Below are 20279 nucleotides of genomic sequence, written 5' to 3'. Positions count from 1 at the left end.
AGGAAGTAGTTAGGTTGCAGAAATAGCATACAGTCAGAGAGACAAGATTATAGAGTGCATTCATACTGTACCCATAGAAAAATCTTATGTTACATAATATTAAATAAGAGAGAAAAGTTCGGTCATTCTATAGTTTAGAATCTCTTCACTTGTCTAGAAATAAGTAGAAGAAGGTGGGCAATCAGAACTTAGCACATCGACCATAAATCTATTAGCACTGCTAAAGAAAAGCAGCTGTTGGATTGAAAGGAAAGGTTAAACAAATGGAATATACTTTTTTTTTACTTTTGTGTCCATTGTATGGTATTAAATAAATGTTTGGAAAGTATAGAACAAATCCTCCTTCCTATATTTGGATCTCTTAAGGAGTTCACATTTTTAGGTGGTTAAGATAATGATTCATGTTGTCCATCCTCTCTATTTTTTTAATGTGAAGTTATTTTTTTCTTTTTTATTATATTCTGGAAATCTAGATCCGTTACATTATTTCAAGGCAATGATGCTTGTACAGCATTTAATTAAAATATATTGACATTGCTTAGATAAATTAAGAACATTAGAAGTAAAAAAAGAAGATAAATACTCTTATCAGTATTCATTACAATTTAAGACATTGATACTGCAAGCATGAAATTATTTGACCTTTTTCTCCAGAACTGAAATAACATTAAAAAAGAGATTCCTATAGATCGCATTAAAGTCTGTATATAATGTAAATAAGAGGGGGCGGGGAATACAGATTTAGCAAGAATTATTAAAATACCAAATAAATAAATTGGGAGGGAGTGGGAGGAAAAAGAACTATTGGGTTTCTAACTTTCCCTTTTTGGTATATTTGCTGATTTACAGTATTGTAGACATTTAAGCCCCCTAGATGCCTGATGGTAAGTGATTATATTTACCTTGTGCCGTGATGTATGTTTGGGAACCATTCTTGCTTAAATTTGGTTACAGTTCTTTGCATATGTCTATATATATACTGTTAGTTTTGCCATTGCTGAATACTCCACGTCTAAGTTCCCAATCAGATAGAATTGTATCTTTCTTCCAGTGTTAAACACAATTCATTCTCACTGCTATAAACATATATTTCATTAAATTCTAATGTTCCTTGTTGATTTTTGCTGATATTGTAACTAATATAAAACAATTTCATTTCCACATAAAATTCTAAAATTATCTGTGTTGTGCTATATACAGCTTTCTAATACTTTTTGGGGTTTTTACATATCCACTACATGGTTTTGTGAAATTTCCAATACTTATTACTGTATGACTTGTCTATCTCTATTATAGCTAGAGTTGTATACCAACTGTAGAATATCTTGTACCAATTTTCATTTAAATTTTAATTTAGTGTGAATTTTATAGATTTAGTCGGTAATTCTTCCCATTGTGGTGGTGTAACTGTCTCTTTAAAATGTTGCATCGTTTTATCATACGGCTTTGTTTTCTCTCTCTTGGTGTAAAATATCTAAGAAAAATTTATATAAACTCCCTAACAGATGGTGCTGTTTTTGTATGAGTGTTTCAAAATTCTGTCTTTTTTCTTAATGTCCTTCGTTCCTTCTTGACATTTGATTTTACTTTCCAGTAATTTGTAAGTACATCAACCAGCCTTCACCAAGTATTCTTGCTCTCTTTTTAGAGTATGAGTAAATCATATTTGCATATGTAATTATATTTTTCTTGCTACAGTTGTCTCCAACATGAAAAGCATTTCAGAAAACCACTAGAGAGGAGCTTATTATTCCCTTCATTGAATTTCATGCTGTTGTCCCACTTTGTCTAATAATGTGTCCTTTTAAATTTTTATCATCCTTTGTAGTTGGCAACGACTAGCAGAATAAAATTCACAGGGACTCCTTTACCTTTTTTTAGTAGGTCCACACCATAATTATGTTCAAAATTATTGGCTAAACTGGTTCCTTCCAAAATTGCTGTTCTACAATCAAAGGATTTTATCTATTCTGTTATCCACTATAGGCAGCTTGCTTTATGATGCTGTTTAGACTTTGGAAGAGCAAAGATCTGGGGAATCATGTGGGATTTTTTTTTGTTTGCTTGATACTGGATTTTTCCCCTACATAAACTTACTGACAGTTTCTTACCATTCTTGTAGAGTTCTCTTTGAAATTCTGATTGACCCCATTAGGAATAGATAATTTATCTTAGTAGTACATTTATTTTAATCATTGTAACTCTTCCTAACTGCTTTAAGGAAATATTCTAACTTTCATGGTCTCTTTTAATCTCTTGCCATAATTTAACATACAAATGGTCCTCATTTAGAGATCTTTCCCAGTTATGAAGGTCGTGAAAAAGTAACTTTATGATGAGTCCTTACATTTACAATGCTTCCCAGGTTTGTAAAGCGAAGAAAAGCTGACAATCATAAGCATAGTTGTTTCACTGAGCAGTCATTTCACTTAACAATCAAGTTGTCAATCCCAGTTGTCACTAAATGAGGACCACATGTAGTTAGTTTGATATTAAAGCAAAGTTTTTCATTAAATGAGCCATCTGACAAAATGAGCTTCCTGCAGAAGATTGGTTTCTCCTTGTGTTAAAAATCTTGTAATTATTTTTGGTTTTGAATGCAGAATATACTCCAAAATGATGGTTTTCATTAACTATTTTAATGATTGCTTTCATTTAACTATTGTGGTATGTAATAATACCATATCTGGATAATGTCGTTCCACAAATTTTGAGACCTGTTATTTGTTTCTCAGGCTTTTTCTGCCATTATTTCTAAAGCAATGTTAAATAATAAAGTGGACATCCTAGTTTTCTTCCTTTATTTATTTGGAAATCTGAAAAGAGCTTTCCATTAGCCATAATTGTCATTTTTTTCTGTTAGTGTATACTGTTAACCTCCTTGAACATTTTCTCCAGGATTTATTTTATTCAATACCACCAGCAGGAATTGCCACTGAAAATTGTCAAAAGCTTTTTCTGCATACTCCCAAATCAGTGCATCTTTCTTCCTTTTCTTGTTTTTAGGTTTTGTTATATGTAACCCTATTGTTGTTCTTTGTATTTCTCTTTGGGATAAAATCAGTTTAGCCAATATGTGTGATATCTGATACACATTTCTTCAGTCGATTAGGTAATATTGTTGAACAAAACTTGTAGTCTACCTTCATTTCTCCTAGAGCAGGGGTGTCAAATTCAAGGCCCACGGGCCGATCTAGCTCATGGGGTGCTTAAACCTGACCTGCGGGGCTGGACTGGAAATATTAAAGAACCGGCCCGCGGTGCCTCTCCTGACCAAAATGTTTTTGGCCAGCAGAGTGCTGCTGGAGGCCGGGGAGGCCAAAAACGGGTTGTGCGGGGCCTCTGTGCAGCCTGTGCTGCAGGAGGACTGAATTGGATAGGATTGCAATTATGTGGCCTCAAGTAAGTGCCTGATCTGGATAGAAAACAAGCAATTGTAGTATGTTAATACTACAGTTTGATGCCAGATTTTACATACTATAGGTCCATTTAATCAACAATCAACAATCTATAATTGATGGCCATTTCTAGTTCTATCCTGGAAATTTACCTCTATTGTTAGATCTTGTATTATCATGTTATTTATGCTATTGTATTTTTATTATTAGTTGAATAATAAAAATACAATACCGTGTAAATAAGATAGGGTCATTTTCTTTTGAACCCCAAAATAAGGGCTTGGCCTTATTATTGGAGGGGTCTTATTATTTTGGGGGTGCTCATGGCTGCTGCTGTGTTGCGCTGCTGCTCGTCAGCTGTTCGCCTGTGGCTGTGCCCATATCCTCACGTCCCTGCGCCCAGCTCTTCAGGAGCCCACTCACAAGAGAGCAGCCAACCTGGCACCTCTTGCCACCTGGTGCCCACCGGGCAGCCTGCGCACTCACAGCCAAGGGTCCAGCAGAGAGAGAGGCTCCCTCCGCACGCTGCCATCAAGCCCATCCCCTCCCATGGGGTGTGTGTGGAATATGAGCAAGCAGAGGCACCAAGCTGCCTGTCTCCCCCCCCCCACTCACGCGCCTTCCTGGCCTCACCAAGTCAATGTTGGTGAAGCCAGTGAGCACCCGGCTGGTAGCAGAGAAGAGGCCAGTTGGGCCAACCGCCTCCTGCCGAGTCTTCCGGGAGCCAGGGCTGAGAGTCTTCTGCCCAAGACAGGGGAGCCGGGGCAGAGGGGCTGTGAAGGGTCAAGGGAGCTGCAGCCCTGCATGGGGAGTCCATGCCGCCACCATCCCAGCACTGATGATGGCTTCCTCTGCAGCTTCCAAACCCCGGCTGGAAGCTACAGGAAGCGGAGAAGAGGCTGGTCGGGCCAGTCGTCTGCTGCCGAGTCTTCCGGGAGCCAGGGCAGTTGAATGGAGCTGGAATCATAGCGCGGGAAGCGGACTCCCAGGGTGGCCGTTGTCGGCGCAGAGAGTCTGCTGGCAAATGCCCACCATGGCAATACCTACCCACACACACACACACACCGACCCTCCAAGGTCAAACACAATCTTGATGTGGCCCTCAATGAAATCAAGTGACACTCCTGTCCTAGAGGGTAGCACTGCTGTAGGAAAGTTTGTAGCAACTTGAATCCTACCTGGAGGCAAGCAAAATCAGTACAGCTCTCAAAGAAGAAGGGTTACATGGGCATGCTTATTTTAAAAATTAAGTTATTTAAACATTTAGAGAGTTAATTATCTCCACAATTGGGACCAGAATTTTGGTTGTAAATTGTGATAGCTGTAAATTGAGGCTCCCACACGAGCAGACTTGTTTTGATAATTGTTTTTATGGTGGTCATTAAGCAAATCGCGTCTTAGGTGTGAATCTATTCTCCCAATTTTTTTGGATCACACATCAGGGTCACACGACCATGGGATGTTGAAACCAGTTGAAAATGTGAGCCAGTTGCCAACTGCTTGAAATATGGTTGTGACTGTGGGGAGGTAGCACAACATTTTACAACTGCCAGAAGGACTTTACAGGCCATATTGTACCCCTTCCAAAGCCTTTGTAACTCCAAACAGTCAGTAAATGACCGGTCCTAAGTTGAAGACTACATGTGCTATAGCTACTACTTGTATTTTATAATAATACAGTAAAATGATATTTTTAAAAAGGAGAGGTAAATTAAGGAATTTTTGGCGAATCATAGTTTGAGAATCGTTACTGTTATAAAACAGCTTAGGATCCAAATATGGGAGGATTTTATTCATAATCCCACTGGTAACTTCAGCTCACAGTACAGTGGACAAAAGTACAGCTTTCTATAATGAAACTCCAATTAATAAATTTCTTCTAAGTATATGGCTTTCCCCCAGGGTTATTCTGTTTTAAACAACTAAAAATATGCCTATTCAATCAAGTATTTGTTAGATAACTGTTTAGACTACCCTGGTTGCTTTTGAAAACTGTTTTAATTTGTAGCATTTTTATTGTCTTGAATTAATTTTTTAATAATGTTACTTTTTTGTATGCTACTTTGTCTCCTTTAGGAAACATTGCAGTATAAAACAAAAATAATTATTAATATTAAATGGATTTTTTATTTTCCACTGTGTGTTTTCTACATTAAAGTTTTTAAAAGATTGCTTAGAAAGTGTTGCTACCTAATATGCTTCAGATGATGCATGGGTGGAAAATGAGCAAGAACTTTATAAAATTATAGGAAAGTTTCACTTGAACTGTTCTTTTTATGTTATGTATCAGATTACACATGAAACATTCATTTTAATGGCAGAAAGAAAAAACATAATTGCCTCACTAAAATCAAATTGTAAAAGATTCAATTTGACTGGCTTGTGTTTCAGATGTACTCTTTTATTGACTGTATACTAACCTCCCACATATTGGTTTCAACTGTTAGGGACAAAAGATAGCCATTTTTTGGTTGACAGGGGGCTTAAGGTTTTTCTTGGGGGAATTTTGATATCACATATGTAGTGATGTTTGCTTATTTATAATAATATTAGGATGACCAAGTTACTTTTGTTCCCAAAGCATTCGAAAGTAAAAATATAAATACTTTGATAAAAATCTTTTCTTTGTCAGGGCCAGCAGTTGTTCCTCCTCAGTATTATGGAGTTCCTTGGGGCGTATATCCAGCCAATTTGTTTCAACAGCAAGCCGCCGCGGCAGCAAACAGCACTGCCAATCAGCAGGCTGCATCACAGGCACAACAAGGACAACAGCAGGTAAACCAGACAGATAGACATGCCAAAATATTTTTTCACTTGTATATTTTGCCATCTAGCAAGCTATATATTCTGTGTGTGGGGTGTGTGTGTGTGTTGGGGAAATACTCCTGTATTGATACATTTCTTAGATGTAGCAATCCAAAATCTCTGATTCAAGTGTATTTCATTTTCAGGTTGGTCTGCAATTTTTAGTTTCTATAAACCAGGATGTTAACTAAACTTGATTTTTGAACCAGAGCTACTTAAGCTTTTTTTTCCTGTTCACTAGATGAATTCACATAGGTATCATGTTGGCTTTGTGTGTGTGTGTAGAACACCCCACAGCAACAAAGATTTCTGGCAGAAATCAACCTACCTGAAGGATGACTTGCTCTAAGTTTTACCTTGGAAATAAGTTGGAAAGCTATTGATTTCTCTCACCTGGTCCCTACTGTAATTTATATCTGAAAGGATCACAAAGACATCTGATCCCATTAGCATGCCCTACAAAATATTTCTGGATCATACTATTTCTCATTTCCATAGTTCCCTGCCAACTACCATACCAAACACACCAAGCTGATTCCACAAGTAGAGATCATGTTTTTAGAAGGGCTGCTCATCTAGCTCAGGGGTGTCGAACTGGCGGCCCACAGGCCAGATGCGTTGTGCGCAAGCCATGGCCACCCCAGCTCCGCAAAGGGGGAAAACGTCAAAATACATCACATGATAGCAACGTGACACTGCAAGTTTGACACCCGTGGTTTAACTGATATGATGGCCACCAATTTTTATTGCATGGCAAGGAAGAGTGCAGGATTTGCGGAGGGTGAAGGAGTTGGAAAAAAGTAGATTCCTGTCTTAAATAAATAGAAGTGGCTTTTGCTTCTTTAAAGCTGGAATCAGAAAATGCCTCTTGGCATTAAAAATTGAATTTATATCAGAATAATTATCCAAGGTATTGATCACATATTGCTGATGTCTCAGCAGTATTTCAGAGGGAATTGTATTATACAAATGTGTTTGAACAACATAATTTACTGCATTAAATTAAATTAAATGGCCTATTTTTAATTGTTTTAATTCATGTTAATGTTCTCTTGTAAATTAAATTTGTGCCTGTTATTAGGTGGTGAATCTTAGGCTCATACAGATGTAATATTTCCTGGCTCTTAATCATAATAAGATTCATTTCTCCTTTTACTCCTTTTTTTCACAGCTAACTTTGATTTATTGTTATATCAGTTTGGTAATAAGTTAATTGAAGGATAGTTAGAATGTGGCTTTAAAACTAGTTTTTAAATTTTTGTTAATGATCACTACTATTAAGCTATACACTTATTTCATGGTTAATTGGAAAAACACAGGAAATTTGTATGTGATACTGATTTTGAAGCAAAATGGCTGCATTAGACTTTGGCTGCACTAGGCCTTGGGACAGTACTTTATGAACGACACTTCTTGTTTCATCCTGTTTCCTATTACACATCAGAACTGAGAGATTTCTTTATTTCTCATCAGGATAATTAATAATAATAATTGAATATATAACTTTAGATAAAAGTACTAAACATTTCTTAAAACACCTGTCAATTGAAAAAATTCTCTAGTAATTTTTTAAAAAAAATAACTTTGATGAAGAAGACAGAACATTAAATCATGAATAAATGTATATGAAAATGTTTCTTTTTCAAGAATTGTTAAGGTCACGTGTCAGATTAGTTTATTAATTTTTTACCCCTAATGCCCTTTTTGTGATTTACCATATTATATGTTCAGTTTCATCTGAATAACAGGTGAAAGATGCTTATTATCTATAACTTGAAATGTTTGTAGAGTAAAAATACTAATTCAGTCCTCAAGAGTTCAGTCTGATCTGTACTGACCGTGATTGGCAAACCGTTGACCATGGTTAAAAGTACAGGTAAATTGCACTAAACAAGATGTGCTAAGAAAGAGATCATTATTATCTGTTAACAATTCTTTCTATATGATTTTGAGCCAGCAAGCATTACATCTGCAATGATCCAAAAGAGTAAATATTTCACTAAACCTAGTAATCCCAATTTTCTGATAACTGCAATTTTAAGAATGTTAAACATAATATAAAGGCTGGTGATAGCTATAAAGATGGAATTCTGACCTGTTTGCCATTCTTACCTACTGCAATGTGTGGAATTTAATTCCTTGCCATTTCTTGAATTATATTTAGCAGTATTGGATTCTACAAAACGTCTTGTCTTGAACCTGCACCTCTTATGCTATATATTTTCTGTCAAAATAATTTGCTCCTAGTACACATTTCTTTTGTTTATACACATAAAAAAATACAATGAAAGCCATTGGTCTTTTGTAGGTTCTTCGTACTGGAGGTAATCAGCGCCCTCTTACTCCCAACCAGAGTCAGCAAGGGCAGCAGGCAGAATCACTTGCAGCAGCTGCGGCGGCAAATCCAGCTTTGGCTTTTGGTCAGGGACTTGCCACTGGCATGCCAGGTATATAACGATGAGTCAAGAAAACTAAAAACAAACTCAGCCTAAACATCCTGAAATCTTGATATTATCACAATAATCTATTTAGCTGTAATTTCTTTATAACTGTTATTTAGCCTGAATAAAACTTTGAAATGTGATTTTGGCCATGTTTATAGCTGTCAGGATCAGCATAGAAGAATGCATTGGGAGAAAAGCAAAGATTTGGGAATGATATTTAATGTAGTAGCCTGGTTCCAGCCCTGTAACCTAGGGTGTTGTATCTATACTATCTCCCCCAAATTAAAATTCCCTATTTCTAATTTCCCACTTAATAGGGTTGGAAAACTAGGGAATGATAATAGTGTTCATGTGAAAATGGTCCTTGATTTATTTCTGTAGTTTGTTTTTTGCTGCAGCATTGGGAACTTTCCAAAATATCCATGTCAGGAATCATCTGAAATAGAAAATGAACCATAAATGAAAGATAGTTCCTATGTGCGTTGTATCCAGCACCATTTTAATGTGTTTACCTTAAAATGTATTTACTATTTGTTATAATATATAATACATAATTTAGAACTAGGTTCATCAACATTTCAGAAATGGTTTTTTTTTTTAAAAAGTGTTCTGCCTTAATCCATATTAATTATATTTATATATATTATATGTTGATTTTAAAATATGCATTGAGAGCTTTCCTTTGGTTAACATTAAATTAGATTTGTAATATATGTATTTCTAAATTAGAAACTGAACTTGCATGCATAGCATTTAAGCTTTGCACTGCTGATAATGCAGCTGTGTTTCTCTGCTTTTATGCAAACCACAAAGCTACAACTGGCTATTATGGAGTTTCTTTATTGCATAATAGTAAGATTTTGTAAAGCAGTTTAAACTTGCTGATAATCCACAGCTATAGTGGCTTTGCCTATGAGTGCAAAAAGGTAGCTTTTTGCACTCATTTGGATATTTTGCACTTTTCATTTGGAATATTTCATCTTCCTACCAAATGGATCATTGGATGATATTCAAATAGAAGGTGAAACTTTGTAGTACTTTTTGTGCAGTATTGCTGACCAAGTCAGGTGTTCCCTTGGCCAGTTGAATCACTCCTGTTCCACCAGGATTGCAGATTCAGTTGATCATTCAGTCAACCATTTCAGATTTCTTTCATTTGCTGCAAAGGAGTCGGAGAGCCTGTCAGTTCCTTCTCTCTTCTCTTCACCCTCTTGGAGCAAATAAAAAATCCAGGGTGCTTTGACCATGGGTTATGGGTTATGGTTATGTGTTATGGATATGGGTTATCCATGCACTCTTTTGCAGTAGATAAAACATAACAAGAATACAAATAAAATGCTTGATGAGAATCATTTTTGTAGTACCGCTTGGTGGAGATTGTTTGAATTTTTAATTGGTCCTATCTCTGCTATTAACTGGATTATCATATTCTCATCACACACTAGTGCCTCTTCTTTGATCTAATTAAGTTTGTTGTGTGAATATTCTGTATGTCCGTCCATCATCCCTCTCCCCACCCCATCTTCCTTGCATTTTCTTGCAAGCACTGGGTCCCCTTTTCTCAAATATAGTAATCTAATTTGTTACAGAGTCCTTACATGCAAAAAAAAAAAAGAACGACTTTTGCCCCACAAACATTTACAGTTGAGATTTACATATTATATTAGACAAAGTTCAGTTGGTATTTACATATACTGCTGTTATGGCATAAATTTGCTAGTGAGAAATTTGATCTTGGGCATTGCATAACATTGCTTTCTTAAAGTTATTTAGAATGTTTTATTAACTGCATTTAACTGTTAAACTAACAAATAGAAGGCATAGGAACCCTTAGCATTCAGAGATACAAGTATTCTCATATTGTATTACAATATAAATCATGCTGCATATAGCTTCATTATGTATCAGTGCCATGTAGTTTCACTCACATTGACTTCAATTTTAGTTGACAAAGCCAGACTGTTTATAATTTTAAGCATTAAAGACTCTAAGGGGACATAATAGCATTTTTTGCTAAGTAAACACATATAGTTCTACGTTATGATAATGGGTATCTATCCATGTATACATTTCCACCTCACACTCTCCTCTTTTAAAATTATTCTAGTAAAATAAAGATCCAGAGATTTTGTCCAATAAATTGCAGTTAGATATTTTTGGAAATTTAAAAAGGTAAATTCGTGTTTTTTTTAAAAAAAATTAAACAAAAAAGAATCAGCATAATTGCTAAAATACAAGACCAAAGAAGTGTTATAATGATTAAGTCAATAATGATGTTAACCAATTTAACATTGATTAAGTTTGTCCAGCAGTAATTGAAGTGGCTTAGGTAAATCAAGGAAAGATTAAATTCAGTGTTATGAAAAGACTCCAGGAAAACACTGTAGATCTCAACTTTGGATATTTCAAGTGTATTTTACCTGACTTGAGAATCTTTCAGTAAACAGAATAGAAATAAAAAAATGATCGGTGCTACAGCACTAGCATGCTCATACTTGTAGAATATTATGCAATCCCTTCTTTTTAGAACTCAAAGTCAATATGGAGTACAGATAGTCCTCAACTTATAGCCATTGATTTAGTGACACTTCAAAGTTTTGGTGGCATTGAAAAAAGAAAAAAGTTACGACCATTGCAGCATCCCTAAGATCACGTGATCAGATTTCAGATGCTTGACCAATAGCATGTTTTTATCATGGCTACAGTATTCCAGGGTCATGTTGATCAGCGTTTGTAACCTGACAAACAAAAACAGTGGGGAAGCCAGATTTTCACTTAACAACTGTGTTACAAACTTAACAGCTGCCGTGTGTCACTTAACTATTGTGGCAGAAAGGTTGTAAAATGGAGCAGAACTTAACAATTGTCTTGCTTAAGAATGGAAATGTGGGGCTCAGTTGTGATCTTAAGTCAAGGACTACCTGTGTATTCCATATAGTTAACAATTATGTTGTGAAATTATATCACAGCCATGAATGGCAGTCAAAGAGAAGTGTATTCATATACACCTTTTTAAATGAGTAGCTATTCTGCTCTGCTACCCTCTTGTCAAGTACTCTTTTTACTTGGCATAGTTTAGCTTTCATTCTGCCAGTGGAAATTTCTACAGTAACAAGTCTGATGCAAATCAATTTTGTGTTAGTAAGATCCTAATTACTACAGCTGTTTCAGCTAGTAGGAGAACCAAATAAGAAAAACTTAACATTGTTCCTTAGAATTCTTGCTTATTTTGGGGGGGGGGGGAGGGGGCTAGCTAATTTTCTTCTTTACCTCCAGATCAGACTTCAGGAATGGACAGATATGCATAATGTTAGGACCAGTGTCACCATACTAATTAGAACACCTTATGATGCTAACGTACTTATTTCTTACATATCTAGTACTGCTTATAATGCACATTCAGTTTTAAGTAAATTGTTATTTTACTTTTAATATCCTCTAACAGATTATTCTACATTCTTTACAGAGGAGCAGTGAGCAGAAAGCAGTGAAAACCTGATCATTTGCTAGCACGTGAAAATATTAGCGAAGGTAGTAGAACAGAACAGCACAGTTTAGCTTTGTATATGTATCTATAATACGAAACACAGTAATTCAATTTTTCAGATTGAATTCAGTACCTGAGTAGTGAAGACTTAACTCTGCATTATCTGTTTTGTTACCTTTTTGCCTATTTTATATATTTGCTTATTTCATGCTAAAGAAAGATGGATGCCAGACATCAGATAACGGTTCTTTCTAGGCTTATGTCTGTAGAACGTTGTCACGCGGAACATGATTAACCACTGCTCTTCAAGGATGGGATGCTGGATCATGTTGCTGAAGTTTCTATTTGCTTTAGCTTCTTTGATAGATGTTAGCATTCTTGTTAATAGGGATAGGTACAATATCATGAGAGCATTTTGCTAGAATTAAGAGAGAATTGTCACTATAACTTAGTTGTAGCATTTTACCTCATGAGACCAGAGGAATGATGGATCATATAGATTTGTAATTCCTTGGGAATTTTCTAGAAAATATAGCCTTGCTAACATTTCCTGCTCTTTATTTGGAATTAAGGAATATTCATACTAGTATTACATAATATTTTGGAAGGCTCGGAGCAATAAAAGTATCAAGGGTTCTCACTGAAGCATGCGTGCCAGGAAATTTGTAAGTCTGCCTTAGATCTTACTCTAGTAATGGTGATAACAGCGTGAAGTGATCACTTTGCCAACATAATTTTGTAGATCCCTTTTGGGTGGGAATGGGCTTTAGGTGAGGCCAAACAAAGCAATAGTATCAAAACTTAGAAGACCTCTGTCCTAGGTGCAGAACTTTCTGATATGTTGACTACTTAGATATATTCTAATTCAGATTTACTATTGGTTTGGAGACAGAAATAACTTCAGACTTCCTGGTACACCACAATTACATATCTATAATCATGCAGAAATTACTAACTATAATTACTATGCTATATTATATTATAGTTACTATATTAGTAACTATATTGGCCATGCCAGCTGGAGGAGTTAGGACCTGTAGCAAAACAGTATTCAGAAAATCACAAGTTATCATTACTTTGGTAAATTATCAGAACATAACTAGGTGGGATAACCTGGAAATTTTGACAGTTTGGAAAAAATTGGATTTGTAAATTAACGTTCTTTATTATGGTATTTCACTATACAGGAGGAGCACAGAATTCCCAAAGTCCTTGGAAACATTATCTTAGAATGTATTGCCAGCATGTGACTCCTCTACCATATTCATAGCCTAAGAAATGCCCTAAGGCAGTGATGGTGAACCTTTTCGGCATCAAGTGGTGAAAAGAGAGCACTTTGTGTGCTCGTCTGGGCCACAACCAGGAAGAGAAGCTGCCCAGGGGGCATGCACACGCCAAAAAATGAACTTGCAGTTTCCGGCATGTGCATATGCGCCAGCCAGCAAGTCTTCTGGTTACTGCTGCACATGCGCACATGCCAATCAGCTGGCCGGCGCGCATGCTCATGCCAGTAAATGGAAGACAAGCTCTTCCTGTTTCCGGCACTGCCACATGTACAAAAGCCAACTGATCGCTGCGTGCACATGTGCGCCAGATACCCAGAAGAAGAACGGACGATGCACGTGCCAAGTAACATGGCTCCGCATGCTACTTCAGGCACGTGTGCCATAGGTTTGCCATCACGGCCCTAAGGAATCAACATTATCCTTATGTTCTTTATTATGTACATTAATCTGCTGAAATAAACATTCATGATTTTGGAATGGCAAGCCAATAAAATGGATTAGACACATATCTTTCATTTTTATCTTTTGACTTTGGGGACTCTAGAAACTTTTGAGGTGCTGTGTTCAAATAAAATGTCCAATCTGGATAAAGGAATTACTGTGGCTGTAAATTGCTTTTATTTTCCCTGAATGAAGAACTAAATGATCAGTGTAGTGCTGTATAACTTGACACTACATTGGGGAAACTTATGGGAATTGCTTTTTTACACAGTGGGAATAGTACCCCGGGTGTAGTCCTGCCTGAAAAGGGCTGATTGTGCATATTTTGGTGACTTCTGAAATGGACAATTTTAATATGCTCTGCATGAGACTGCCTTCAGTGATAATTCAGACATTTCACCTGTTTCAGAAAAAGGCTGCACAAATAATGGTTGAAACCTGATCATTTATGTGATACCGATATTGCTCCAGCTGCATTTGTTCCAATGCATTTTCCAATCCAATTTAAAGTTAGGATTTTAACTTTTAAAGCTTAAACTATTTGGGCTCAACCTAAAGACAGTTATAAGCTTGCCCATTTTCAACAAGAAAGTCCCTTTACTTGGCATATCTTGCTACCTAGTACTCATTAGAAGAAACAACTTGATCTTCTATTGTGGATTTGTCAGGAACCGTTTTTACAATACTGCTTTATTCTTACTAATGTGGTTTGCTTTGTTGGGTGGCTAGAATCTGTTTGAGTATAATATAAAACAATATTTGGCCATAAGAAAAGAGTTGCCTAGGTTATTCCCCATCCTACACACACACAATAATATCTGCATCTTGCACTGATCAGAAATAATTTTGACTTTAATAGCTATAATATATAAAGTACGTTTCATAAAGTGGAAACTAAAAGCATGTGCTTGATGCTTCTTTGCAATAAGCTTTAGGAGAGTGCTATCACAACCTTATACTGCTTTATATGCCTGGAGTATATGCCTTATACTCCAATAATATAATTCGATATAAGAAGATCTTGGTGTTCTCCAAGCTTGGTTACTTACTTTGCTGATGTTTCATTATCCAACAATACCAGTGCAACAGTGAGTTTTGTTCTCTATATACAAAAGCTTGCCATGCCAGTTTTGATGGGGGTGAGGTTTTCTCCTTGATAGTTCCTTGATTAGGCTATGAAACACTCCCACAGATACCAAAATTGGCAGGGCAAGCCATACATAAACAGGGAGCAAACCCCACTCTCATACTGATGATGTTACCTAATTGGATAATGAAACATCAGCAAGCAAACAGCCAATCTTAGCAAACACTGAAAACTCCATAGTGTGATGTTGAGCTTAAAATATATGCTTTTCTATTATAATCTGATAGAGCTAAACCTCCCCTTTTCTCGCCTTTCCTTGACCAACTTGTTTGATGAAATATTTGAAACTCAAAAAGACTTCAGCTGGCCCAGTAAATATGTTGCTACGATGACCAGCATTTCTAATTCTTTTGTAGTTCATCTGTTATTGTTTTACTGCACATCTTTTACATATTCTGCTTTGAAACAGTACTATCTTCAGGCTTCCTTTAAAAGGTTAATCAACACTTCCGTAACATCATTTTTCCTGGCTAGGAAAAACAATCTGGATCCATCTTGCATTTTTCTCCTAGCTTGGAAAGATCAGGAGAGTGATGTCATAGCACTTGAGTGTCTAGATGAAGGCAGGAGGGAAGGGCAAGTGCATGGCATTATTTGTTCATTCTGGTATTAATCTATTTAGCCTGGAACAAAAACATATATAGTGTACTGTACTCAGTAATATTTAAGCACAAAAAGAATAAGAGTTTTCAGTTCTACAAAACAGATGACATCCACTACTTTGCTCAAAGTTAAAATAGATAATTAGTTGCAAAAAGAAATTTTTCACTCTAAAATTTATTAGATTGTGTGTTTTGTATTGATTAGGCTATCAAGTGCTAGCTCCCACTGCTTATTATGATCAGACGGGTGCCTTGGTGGTAGGTCCAGGGGCCAGAACTGGACTTGGAGCACCTGTCAGGTTGGTGGCTTCAGCACCTGTTATCATCAGTTCTGCAGCTGCACAAGCAGGTAAGTAGCTTTTTTGCAGTTTTATTTTTTAAATGGTCTAACAGTTCTTTTCCTGCTTTGCAATCTTCCAGATACTATTCAGAATACTTATTTGTTGCCACACACACATAGATGCAGGAACATTCTCATCTAGGATATTTCTCTTGACATTTATTCTGTCATTTGTCCCAAGGGCATAAAAGATTTCAGTGACTGTTTCTTAGGTTAATTCAGAAGTACTCCCCATTCTTTTTATTTGTGGCATAGTGTAAAAAAAATGTCTGGATGAAACAACAGTGAACAGAGTAATAAGCAATAGTCCCAGTGTGCTATAGTTAAAATATATGTTTCCATCCATTAAGAATGCAGGTAGTCCTCAACTTGCAATCACAATTGGGACCAGAATCTTGGTCACTGATTGAAGCGATTATTAAGTGAGATGTTACACTCAATGACAGCAATTCAGGCAATCCCATTGTCAATGGGCAATGGCAATGTGGCTATTAAGCAATTTTACAGGTTATTAAGTGGACAGAGTCCCAGATAAGGAGGATTGGGAGCCTGGGAGGTCCGGTGCAGGCTACACATAAGTGTTTCTGAGCTCAGAAGCTGCAAAACAGAGAGAAAAAGCTGCCTACCTAGTTAGATTTCAAGTCCAAGCAGCACAGAGCTAAATTCTGCAATGCAAGAGCAAGAGCTGCCTGCTGAAAGATGTCCGCTCTCAGGGACGAGGAAACCACCACCATCGTCCCCAGAATCATCCTTCAACCTTCCTTATCAGTTTCTCCATTGACTTTCTGAGAAAGTCAGCAGAGAAGGTTGCAAATAGCAATCACATGATTGCAGGGAACTTGGCAAGCGGAAATAGATTGGGAAGCACCCAGATCCTAGTCATTTGACTTGATGCTTTGAGATGGACGGAAGTTCTTTACACTGAAAAATATCTTTTCTGAGTCTATTGTTAGTGCAAACTGCTGTTGTTGGGACATAGAGAAGTGGTTCAGTTGCTAAAATTTCCCCCTTTTTTGGCATTAAATAATTGGGCATTGTGCAGATGTAAAGGTACATACCAAATTGATAGTAAAGTATAAATTTAAGATGCATTAAAAGTGCTACAATTTTTGTTCATTGAGATGCAGTTCAGGGGTTGAAGCTTATTTATGTGGATTGTGCATGTCCTGCTTTTGCCATATTTGGGTGTGAAATTCATAAGATTTAGAGTAAACTTTACTTTTCAAAGAACCATATTCTTCTATCCCCCCCCCCAATTTTTTTGGAGTTAATAAAGTCAAGAATTGTGATGTCTTTGTGATGTCTTTATTTATCACCTATATTTGATCTGCCCACGGAAATTCTTGACCCATTGCTTTCAGTTTATCTAACACGTATCTAACAGAGGGGATAGAAAAGTCAGCCTCCTGGCTCTCCTGTCATTCTCATTTAAACATATTTTATAGTCTATATTGACTTGCTAATTATAATTTTAACTCCAACTACATGGCTATGTCTTAATATTTCTTAATGCTTATGCAGGAAGATGGCTGTCGACCATATTATTAGTATAACACTGAAAGTTGAATTGAATATTTGTAATTTTTCTTATATACGTTATAGTATATTGCTGCTATCACAATAACTTTGTAGGGGATATTAAGTATTTTTATTTTGAGCCCTGATTAAAACAGCCTTAATACAAACATGTTGTATTCTAAGCTGACTGTTCAAAACGAACAAAATATGGAATGCTTACAATGTTCCACAATAGAAAATAATGGAGTAAGAAGCTTTTTCTGCATTCCTTTGATTTTCTTTCTAGAGCCACAAACATAAATAAAACGATAGTCCATATTGACTGCTACCTATCATCTATCTTACAGAAAAAATGGCAAAGGGAATTATTTTTTTAATAAAATCAAAAGCAGTTATAGATGCTGAGCACACACACAGTACTAATTAAATAGCAGTAGCAGCAAAAATATTATTTTCTGGCTATTGACTTGAGGCCTCTATTTCAAGCATTTGGTAACCCGCCGGTTTCCCTCAAGAAACAAAACAATGTAGTATTTATATTTAGCATACAGCATGAACTTTCACTTCATTAAGTGCATATAGATACATATATTAAAGCTCACAAACAAACCAAAAGGCCATTGCATTTGCATTTTAAAAATTTAGAATTGGATAATCTCAACACTATTAGCAATATTTGGCAGAGCCCAGCACAGATCTTTGCATTTGTCCATCACAGGATGCAAAACTTTAGGGACACTCAAAGCCATTTGACTGAAAAAGCCCTATTTATTTAAGACATTGTTCTCAGAATACTGATGTACCCCTAATACTTTTTCTTATTCATTGTAGCTCTTTGTATTGAAAATTTGCCATTATGGAAAATTATAAGTGCCCTATTTCTAAATCTTGAAATGTTCTACATTCCTACTGATTATTGAAAACTGTGGTGTTTTTCAGCTGCTGCAGCTTCAGCTGGAGGAACAGCAAACAATATCACAGGAACCACAAATGGGCTTTTTCGACCCCTTGGTCCTCAGCCTCAACAGCAGCAACAGCAGACAAACAACAGTCTACAATCTAATTCATTTTATGGCAACAATACTTTAACCAATAATTCTCAGAGCAGTTCACTCTTTTCACATGGTCCTGGTCAACCAGGAAACACATCTCTTGGCTTTGGAAGTAGCAGCTCCTTGGGAGCTGCCATTGGGTCTGCACTTGGTGGATTTGGCTCAACCGGTAAGTCGTTAACTTTTAAAGAAGAAAAAAAAAACGGGAAGAGGTTGTATGGGTTGATGTGATGCAAATAATTTTTCTTTGCATTATTTGGATGCCTTGAATTTCTATCTCTTGATCTGAAAGAAAGTCAGTTGGACCAGGCAGATCTTGCATATGAGGAACAACTTGCATTAGTGACTATGAAAGGTAACTTGCATTTTTAGAGCTTTTTAAATAGCCCATTTTTGTGCTCCCGTGATTTTATATTCAAGATCATTGCATAAGTATTAAAAGCGTTAATTTTGTCACAGAGGTGGGCAAGAAATATCCTTTCACTTTGCTTCCCCCTCTCTCCAGCTTGGTCAATTATCAGAAGGACTGTTGCTGGAAGTGAACAATAGTTTCCTTTCTCAGTGTTGGAAGGATGCTCTCAAGAACACCTGGAGGACTATGTTGAGCATTCTTCACTGTTTAAGCCAGGCATTTTACAGTATGCGAGAGTAGAAGTAAATACCTTCCATTTCCTGCTTAAAGACATTTTGCTTCTAAATGGAGGCAAGAGATGTTCTTTTGCAGTTGTCTTGGAAATTCATGTAGCATTTGTCTTTCAAACATCTTGCAGTAGGTAAACTTTGTTTTAATTGTTTCAGTTCAAAGATGCTAAATCTTGTCATTTTCTATAGTTTCTATTGTATAATCTTTACTACTTTATTCACAGTGTGATGGTACATGGCCCCTCTTTTAGAATTCATAAAGTTCTTAGATTGTGCAAATTGTTTTCTCATCGGAGAACATGTCAACATATACTGATGCAGATAATGTATGAATTGTTTATTTTGCATAGGCTAAGGCATGAAGAAGCACACACAATTTTGTGCACTGTATAAAAGTGGGCTTGCACACCTTGATCTTGGAAAATGTCCCATGTGAAACAATTTTTTATATATTTAGAGGACTTATTAAAGCTCTTCATATTGATTGTTATAAGCAATTCCTCATCACTTTTTTGTCTTGTAGAATTTGTATTTTGGTTGATGTCCACTGAAATTAATAAGTAGAAAAAAACACTATAAAAAGAAAGGATCTAATAAATGCATAGTCATTCATTACATGCTTTTAATTGAAAGTTATTAATGGCAAAATCAAGGATAAGGTTCCTGTGATTTTTTTTTTACTTAAGGAGAATAAAAAAATTTTTTAAAAATTGTAGGGTTTCAGTCTTATTTGCAGTTTTTCTACATTTTTATGAATAATTAATTAATGCTCTATATGAGTATTCCACTCAAACAAATCCTGGCTTTAATATAAATAAGTTTATTCAAATCCATAATTAGTTTTTTTTTAAAAAAAAACTGTATAAGACATAGTCTTTTTGTACCAATCACTCATTTTTCCCTTCATTGCATTTTGAATACAATTATTCTCAACTAGTCTTAAAGTGTAAATTTATGAAATAGTATTTTTAACGTTATATCAAGGAGACAAGATTAAGTGATTTGTCAGAGTCATCTAGTGAGCTTGACAGCTGAATCAGGATTTTAAAATATTGATCCATATTTCATTTTAATTTTGAAAGAACAATTCACCCCACCCCACCCCATATTTTAATGC

At 36.0% G+C, this 20279-nt stretch overlaps 1 protein-coding gene across 19 annotated transcripts in view; it reads left to right on the top strand.

Moving 5' to 3' along the window:
• The window catches only part of PUM2 (pumilio RNA binding family member 2), a 76191-nt gene that overhangs the window by 33154 nt on the left and 22758 nt on the right, over positions 1 to 20279 (top strand). For 11 of the 19 annotated variants that reach the window (XM_058179389.1, XM_058179380.1, XM_058179449.1 and 8 more), the window contains exons 9-12: positions 6031 to 6173; positions 8512 to 8650; positions 15816 to 15959; positions 18408 to 18689. In XM_058179389.1, the coding sequence (XP_058035372.1) occupies positions 6031 to 6173; positions 8512 to 8650; positions 15816 to 15959; positions 18408 to 18689 (708 nt within the window). Of the gene's footprint in view, positions 1 to 6030; positions 6174 to 8511; positions 8651 to 15815; positions 15960 to 18407; positions 18690 to 18812; positions 18876 to 20279 lie in introns of all 19 variants that reach the window. The other 8 variants (XM_058179329.1, XM_058179300.1, XM_058179320.1 and 5 more) reach the window with 1 other exon arrangement.

The sequence above is a fragment of the Ahaetulla prasina genome, chromosome 1, assembly GCF_028640845.1.
Source record: "Ahaetulla prasina isolate Xishuangbanna chromosome 1, ASM2864084v1, whole genome shotgun sequence".
Taxonomy (NCBI): domain Eukaryota; kingdom Metazoa; phylum Chordata; class Lepidosauria; order Squamata; family Colubridae; genus Ahaetulla; species Ahaetulla prasina.
The sequence above is the reverse complement of the archived record's forward strand: the minus strand, read 5'-3'. Positions and strand labels throughout refer to the sequence as shown.